Here is an 8,057-nt window from a genome sequence, read left to right on the forward strand (position 1 = left end):
TACCAAGACAAATTTAACAATAATTCATACTGGAAATACTTACCAGTATCATTCTTTGCTGTTTCAGCCTTCTTCTCCTGCGCAAACTGATTAATAGCTCTCTGCAGACCTGCTTTAGTTCCCAGCTTTGAATGCCCTGTCCTCTGAACATCACTGTAAATTGAGAAAACTGCATTGTCAGAGAATTTCAAAGAACCGAGGACAATGGAAGATTTAGCCCCTGAAGCAAGTGAGGGATCCACTCATCCAGACCCTAAAAAAGCAGGGGGGGGGGGGGGGGCAAACTTAAGAAGCTTGTACATAAACAAAAAAATAAAATATGTACTGGATCAAAGATCAACAGCTAATACAAAAATTTGTGATTCCTTACGTGTGGCTGTTGGTATTTTCACGAACATTATAACCTGAGCTACTTAAAAAAAACAAAGCCAACCAACCAGATTGTAAGAAAAGGAGCAAACAGTGAATACCAACGGAAATTATCCAAGGAAATTAGCCACTCTTGCTAAAAGTGCAAAATTCACATTTTAACTCCATAGACCATAAGTATTTAAAGTAGAAAAAAAAATGTAGTTTAATTATAAAGAAAATTGCAGATAGACAAACCCTTTGAATCTGCTTAGTGCTGTATAACTCTGTTATATATAAGCAGTTAGTTTTTTAAATAAACTGACACAAAGCTATCATAAGAACATTGCACTTCATTTACAAGTATAGTAAGGCTCTACACCATATGTACATGTAAATGCAGAAGAATTTTGAAAGTGAAGCACTTGTGATGACTGAGAAAAGAGGGATATTTTCAGTTGTTCAACCGGGGGTTTTAATCACTCTTGAGGTGGATCTTCATCAAGGCAGGCGTGTCAAGTATGTCAGAGTAAGCTGATGTAGAGAAATACAAAAGCCATTCTGAGTTTTCACTTAACACATACAGGATATGAAAGATATCACCTCGGCACATACAATCAGTCTGATTTTGCATAAAAGGAGCTCTTGGTATTGGTGAAGGGTTTCCTTCAGTCATATTCACTAGGACCAGCAGGTGTAGCAGTTTGGCCGGGGTGGCAAAGAAGAGGGTGATTCACAACATCATGAAATCATTGTTAAACAGATTCAGTATATGTTTGGGCACAGTGACTAAAAGTTCAAAAACCTTCTCCAGTAGCCCTAATAGAGCGATTTTCGTATGACTTTGAAATGAAAAGGCACAAACAAAACAAAAACAACAAATGAACAGAAATAGAGTGCTTTGATTGGTTTGTCAAATGGATACAAATGGAGCAAACGCTCCACTGAGCGAACGCTCCACTGAGCGAACGCTCCACTCAAAAACTTCATGCCCAAAAACCTTTCAAGAAATGAATCAATAGGTTGCTTTGACATTATTCTGCAACATGATTGCCCAATCGAACTTGTGTTTTCTCCATATTACGGTTTTCTTTGGCAAGAAAACCAAGAGTCCATGTTTTGATCTATTCATCCATTGACTGATAAACAAATAACGAACACTTACCGAAACCACGTTTCAAGGCCATACAAAAATCGCTCTAATATGAGAGTTACAAATGCTTACCTTCGAAATGATGCCCTCTTGGTATTGGTTATCACTCCTAACAAGTGGATGTTGGCTGGAATACCCTTAACCCCCTTTTCTCCCTCCGTTTTCAGGGGGGTGTTGTAAGTGCATTCAGGGCATGACACCTGTGTTTTCTGTACCCTTGCCAACTTTGTGATGCAACCCTCACAAAAGGTGTGGCCACACTCCAACAATAAGGGGATGCGATTACCAATTGGCTTGGAAACATCTTAAGAGCAAACAAAAAATGTTTATGTTGAAATGGTGGTCTTTACATCTGAAATTCTACGGTTGGCAACCTCTTCAAGTTTTAAACACTTTTATTGGGACAAAGAACCACTGGTAGAGAGAAAAATAAACCAGTGATTCTTTTGCACATTACAAGACAATACAAGAAGTAATCCAGGGTTCAAAATACAGCGCATAGCAGCTGGCGGCCAGCGGTAGCCTGCACTTTCACCACATTTGCCAGTGACTTTTCACTGAAGAAATAGAAAATGTCATGCTTTGATTGGCCCACTGAAATCAAAGTTACTGTAATGTTGTAGTAAACATTGCATATCAGGCATTAAAGTAGCAAAGAAATGTTTTAAAAACTTTTTGACAACGTTTTAAAATGAGTTGAAAGAGTAGAAAAAGGTTTGGATATTTAAAGTGTGCTACAAAAGTTGAAAGGGAGGATTCTTGTTCATTGCGAACAACTAATTTTATTCTTTTACGCCGTAGGCGGCAAAATTACCAGGAACAAATGTGTTCATTACGGGTTACAAGAATTTGAAATCATCAGCCATTGCTGAACACATAAAAAGCAAACTTATTCATTATTGACAGCAGGGAAAAAATACGCCTTGACAAAAAAGCCTAGAGATTCAGGCTAAAAGCTGTGATTTTATTTTGAACCCTGTAATCAGGGATTAAAGACCTGTAATAAACTGCATAAATTTTGCAAACATTCTAAATACTTAACTGCCATTTTGCATGTGCGCCTAGATACATGTAAAAAATAGAGCAGTTAGTTCACACTTAAGCTTTCATCATTAAATAGTTTGTGGTTTTGTAGCTTGCTTGCACATCCTGATCTTTGTTGATTGGTCACAACACAAAAGATATTCCTGAAATATTTCACTTCAGGTGTTCATGGTTTTCTGAGTTTGATGGTTAGCCTGGTGAATAATGTGAGAATGGCAACTTTTCTCTCTGTGACCAAGGAACTTCAGAAAGTAAAAATTGTCCTGGCAACTTATTGCCAATGAGCCATCCAAGCAAAGACACTCAGATGGCTGTTAGTGTACGTTTTCCCAAAGAAGGTCACAAATAAACTTAAGCTTTCATAATACTTTTAAAGTCCTTGCTTGCTCTTTAATTTTGCACGTTTAAAATTCTATGAGAAATAAAGAATGAATGAATGAACTTCCGTTGTAGAATCATGTTTTTTTCTGGTAGGCACGAGAACCTGGGGATCTGGGTATTAATTGCTACGGTCAGCCATCTTGATTTTTCTTGTGCATACACAGTGCATGCCAAAATGAAGTGACTGTTTATCGTCAGATAGATGATAGCAAACTCCCAGCAAAGAAGAAGACGTTTGAGACAAACATCTTTAAGTTTATTCTCGAAAGGGTATCTATTTCTATTTTTTGTTGCGCTACAAATCAAAATAATCCACATATTAAGTATGTCTCATGCGATCGATTGCATCTTTTAAAACCCTGTGGAAAATGCTTCTGGTGGGCACCCCTATAACCTTCGGAAATTTCTACCCTTAAGTCCCCCCAGCCCCTACGAATTTCCATTGACCATCCATGGGGGGGGGGGGGGGGGAGGCGTATGGATATTTTCTGGAATCACACAATAGTCTTCATTTTCCTTCTCCATCAAGGGTTTGCAAGTGTTGCAATAGCTGCTCTGAAATCAACATGTTCTTTCACAGCTATCATCATACTACTTGTCATTAATTGTTATGCTAGGTGATAACAAGTAGACAGTTTTAAAAAAGGGAGTACCATGTGTGTGGGAAATAAGGGGGCGGGGGAGTTCACCATTCACTTTGCACCCGGGGAGCGGTTTCACATGACTGACCATGGCGCATAACACTATGGTGCAGTTGGACCCAATGCGTGTGGGTCTGGAACTGATGCTAGAACATTCATCTGTCAAGGCCACAACAACGCCATTAATTTGTTATGGAAGCAGTTGAACGATCTACGGATTAATCGACGTTTTCATAACACAGCTGATCTAAAGAGAAAGTTCATCGGTTCATTGACCGCGTACAATGCTATGCGTGACACCGAGTCTGCATGCACAAAATGATTTTTAAATCTATCAGCAGTTTCATACCTTTGAAGCCGTAACTCTTGCAGCAATTTGGGCAGGTCGGTGTCCGCTGCATAGCGAGAGAAAGGCATAAAATAGAGATCTTTTTGCCCAACGTGCCAATAACCTTGCAGGTTTTTCGGATACGAAGCGACACAAACACATGTGTTTTCCGACTCTTCCGATAACTTCCAAATTAGGAGGTGCGAATACCTACGATTTCTTCCAAATATGGAATAATACTTTTTGGCGCGAAAGTAGAACTCGTTTTGCGGGGACGTTCGAGAACGAGATCTTGTGTTTTCATGCTAGAAATCTATCTACGTTGATTGAACTTCGATCCATAAGTGCCCGATCATGAAGCTAAATACTCCCGAAATAGCTTGGCATGGAAAAGAACCAGTGTTGAGCGTAGATTTTTGCAAAGTTGGGTCAAAGTGGCGACTTGCTTCAGGAGGAGCAGACAATGATGTCAAGGTGCGCTACAGATCTATGATCGTAAATCTTAGAAAATAACTTAAGGTTGAATCTTATTATGTGTGTATTTGATGTATCATATCCTTTGCTCCTTATGTTCTAATTTATCATTTTTGTTGTCGTTAGATCTGGTCGATTGCTTCGAATGATGATCAGCATTCGCAGATCGAATTTTTAGCCAATTTGAGTCGCCATACGAAGGCCGTCAACGCTGTAAGATTTTCACCCACAGGTAATAATGCTAGCTTTGTAAACAGTGAATAGAGCCTTCCAGCTTTGGGATCCAGACATCCCTAGCTACACGTATCATAGTGGATCTCATCCCCGTCGATCTTAAGGCAACAAATTCAACAGCGATTTTCAGTCAAAAATTAAGCTTAATTGTAATTATTGTTCCCGCATTGTTATGACCCGTGCCCCAGCCTTTCAGCCCTTTCTGGCGGCCACTGAAAGGTAATATTGATGGATCGCGATCATAAGGTGTGGAAAATTAATGTAGGCTTGATGAAGAGTTCTTCGTTCCACATTTCATTCACTTCCAAGCTGGGGGAAAGTGGGGGAGAAGGGGTGGTTTGGACTTTTGCCTGTTTCTAACAACCTTTTTGTTGCTCCCACAGAAGAGATCCTTGCATCTGCTGGTGATGGTAAGTTAGTTCATGATTCTCAGAAACGTGGCTTTATCTTCAATATTTTGCCAATCTTTTGTATGTTCTGTTTATATAACATGGGAAACTTTTGGACCACCAAAATGCTACAAAAGAAAAAGATGAAAATAAAGTAAAATAAAAGACTCGACAAAATCTAGATTAGATCAACCCCTTCAAGTCTCTTTTTACTGACAAGAGACTGGGAATAAGGTCGTAGGGGTGGGTCGGGTTCATAGTCATGTTTTTATAAATCTACCTTGTGAACTTTTTTATTCCCGAGGGGGCATGCTTGTATAAAATGTGCGACCCATTTATCCAAACCCATTATGGCCTATCAGGTGGTGAAAAAACTCCACCATTGAATACACCATCATATCCCCACTGATCAATAAATGGAAAGTACAAATACCTCCCCTAACCCCACCACCTGGAGTGCTCCACATTTCTTTGCATGCCAGGCTTACGGGCCTGTTTATATAGGGTGAACCAGCCCAGTTAGCCAGGCTGGCGCAGTCCTTGCCTCATTTTCCCTTTAAATTGTTGTTCTGTTTATATGAGAAGGTGGGCTTGCCTGCTTGCTAAGATCTTGGCTTGGCTTGAGCAACTGGGATCTCAGCAAGCAGGCCAGGCCAGCGCACCTCATATGAACTGGCCTTTAGAGAAACTTAGCCTCAGTAGACCTCAAATGTTTCTCTAATGGATTAACTTTTCAGACTCTCTGATTATTCTCTGGAAGTTCAACAATTCTCCTGATCAGAGTGGAAATGACATATTTATGGACACTGAAGGCATTGAAAGCAAGGAATCCTGGACTTTTTACAAGGCCCTAAGGTAAAAATTTAAAAGCCAAATTGTACAAACTCAGAGATGTACACAGTATTTGTAACAAATCATAACATTGATTTTAAATGTTCTTGTCTTGTCAGGAAGTTATTTATTAGTGCATTGAAACTACATTTAGATTTGTCTTTTCCTGTAAACAAAGAAAAGGAAAATGACTGAATGCAACTTGCTTTGGCAGTAGGGAGCCATTCAGAGTGGCTCCTAATTTTAACAAACTGTCAGCAGGCGTATTTTACAGAATGCGGAATGACGCAGAAGTTTTTTATTAATGTTAGGAAGCAGTGAATCAAGTTCCCATTTGAGTCATTAAACCTGACAAATTAACTGGAACTTTATTCGTCTCTTAACCATTTTCATTTTCAAACTTATAACAAGAATTCCTGACAGTTTCCCTTTAATGTAGGTATTTTAAAGTATTAAATTTATTTTAAGAATGTTTTAAGAACAAATCTCTTGTTTAATTGCTGTAATGCAGGGGTCACATAGAGGATGTTTATGATCTATCCTGGTCTTCAGATGGTACCAATCTCATATCTGGATCAATAGACAACAGTGCGATTATCTGGGACATTGTGAAAGGTATATATGTATATTCCATAATATTATTATGACTCCACAGAGTAGTGCTGAGTTCAATAAAATTACTGTGGAATGTGGAGGAGTTGGGGAGGAGAGGAAGCCACATTTCCAATGCTCTAAAAGTCAGAAGTACAAATTTAGTTTTAAAAGTTGCAAAAAAAAAACCTTTTATGTTTTGGGCATGCTTGACCACTATTTTCAAAAAAAAGATGCAAAGGAAACTAGTGAATTATTAAGAATAACTTAATACAAAATAATAAATAACTTTTTTGGTTTATTTTATTCAATATAATAATTAATTCGTTGATTTTATTCAGGGCAAAAAATTATGATCCTGAAGGATCACAAACATTATGTACAGGGAGTTTGCTGGGATCCACTTAGTCAGTTTGTGGTGACAAATTCCAGTGACAGGTAATTTGCTGTTAACCATGTTACACTTTTATCATTAACTTTCTATTCCCCCAGTCAGTCCCTCATTTCTGTGTTTCAGGAGAAAAAAACTTTTAGATAGTTTTTTTAGAATGTTGTAATATTTTGAGAACATTTTAATATCATATACATGATAAAAGAAATTTTCTTTTATCATGTATATGTTGTGGTTCAATTTTATCCTTGGTTTAAATTTCATTTTCCATTGTTTCAAACTCATTATCATACATTACCATACCCAAAAACAAAGGAAAATAAAATTTAAACCAAGGATGAAATTGAACCAACACATATATAATATTTACTTTTTTGTATATTTTCTTACTTTACATTGTATTTATTTATTTTACATTTCATATATCTTTAATTATATATGAATAAAGGTATTTTTTGTTTACCCAGTGATAAGATCTAACCAGCGGCAGGTCCAGAGGAGGGGCCTGGGGGGTCTGCCCCGCCCCACCCCTAATTTTTAGACCAAACTGAGGCCCAAACGGCCAGGCCCCCTCCTTACCTCGGGCTCTGGATGATTGCCCCCCCCCCCCCTTATCTGAAGGTCTGAATCTGCCAATGCTAATAAACATTTTAGTAGAATTTGTGATCCTACATGCATGTGCCATGTACTCTGAAAGATGAGTGACTTTTTGAAACAGCTTTGTTTCCATGAATTTCAAAGTGCCTGGATACATTTTACTGAAGTTTCAGCCTTTAATATTTTAGCAGAGAAAAGAAACAAACCCAATTTGGGAATGTTAAAGAATGCATTAAAACTCTTATAGCCTATTGGCAGCAAATGTTTCCAAGGATGTACATTACATGTAATTAATTTTATTTTCTGTTTTGCAGGAGCTGTAGATTGTACAATCCAAATTCTTATCGCTGCTGTTATAACATTAATAAGCTGATCTTGAATAACTCTCAAAAGGCAACAGAAATTGGAGAGGTATGTTGAGTATTAATGGTAATTATTAATACACAAATAATTTGTTTCATTATTATTTTATATATAATACTTTTCAGTGGCATAATAAACTGTATTTTGAAGAGTGTAGAAAAATTCCAAAAGCTGAATGACTCTGAAGTTTCGTGATTTAAAGTATAGGGTTAAGAAACTGGGTATATCAAGTTCCAGTTCAGTTCACCCTGTACAGTGACTCTAACTGGAATGTAAGTCACTAAGCAGCCAT

General features: G+C 37.8%; 3 protein-coding genes across 4 annotated transcripts in view; 1 reads left to right on the forward strand and 2 right to left on the reverse strand.

Moving 5' to 3' along the window:
• LOC140922121 (tudor domain-containing protein 1-like) overlaps window positions 1–4,020 on the reverse strand; it is a 47,177-nt gene extending 43,157 nt beyond the window's left edge. For both annotated transcript variants that reach the window (XM_073372152.1, XM_073372144.1), the window contains exons 1-3: window positions 3,917–4,020; window positions 1,574–1,805; window positions 44–153 (exon numbers count right to left, since the gene is read on the reverse strand). In XM_073372152.1, the coding sequence (XP_073228253.1) occupies window positions 44–153; window positions 1,574–1,805; window positions 3,917–3,968 (394 nt within the window). In that variant the 5' untranslated portion in view covers window positions 3,969–4,020. The remainder of the gene's footprint in view (window positions 1–43; window positions 154–1,573; window positions 1,806–3,916) is intronic.
• LOC140922259 (ribosome production factor 2 homolog) overlaps window positions 1–8,057 on the reverse strand; it is a 368,864-nt gene that overhangs the window by 106,859 nt on the left and 253,948 nt on the right. The gene's annotated exons all lie outside the window — the stretch shown is intronic.
• The window catches only part of LOC140940065 (chromatin assembly factor 1 subunit B-like), a 13,355-nt gene continuing 9,494 nt past the window's right edge, over window positions 4,197–8,057 (forward strand). The window contains exons 1-7 of the mRNA XM_073388946.1: window positions 4,197–4,369; window positions 4,496–4,601; window positions 4,987–5,013; window positions 5,730–5,847; window positions 6,335–6,438; window positions 6,756–6,852; window positions 7,717–7,813. Of these exons, the coding sequence (XP_073245047.1) occupies window positions 4,250–4,369; window positions 4,496–4,601; window positions 4,987–5,013; window positions 5,730–5,847; window positions 6,335–6,438; window positions 6,756–6,852; window positions 7,717–7,813 (669 nt within the window). The 5' untranslated portion in view covers window positions 4,197–4,249. The remainder of the gene's footprint in view (window positions 4,370–4,495; window positions 4,602–4,986; window positions 5,014–5,729; window positions 5,848–6,334; window positions 6,439–6,755; window positions 6,853–7,716; window positions 7,814–8,057) is intronic.

This window comes from Porites lutea, chromosome 1 (genome assembly GCF_958299795.1).
Source record: "Porites lutea chromosome 1, jaPorLute2.1, whole genome shotgun sequence".
Lineage (NCBI taxonomy): Eukaryota > Metazoa > Cnidaria > Anthozoa > Scleractinia > Poritidae > Porites > Porites lutea.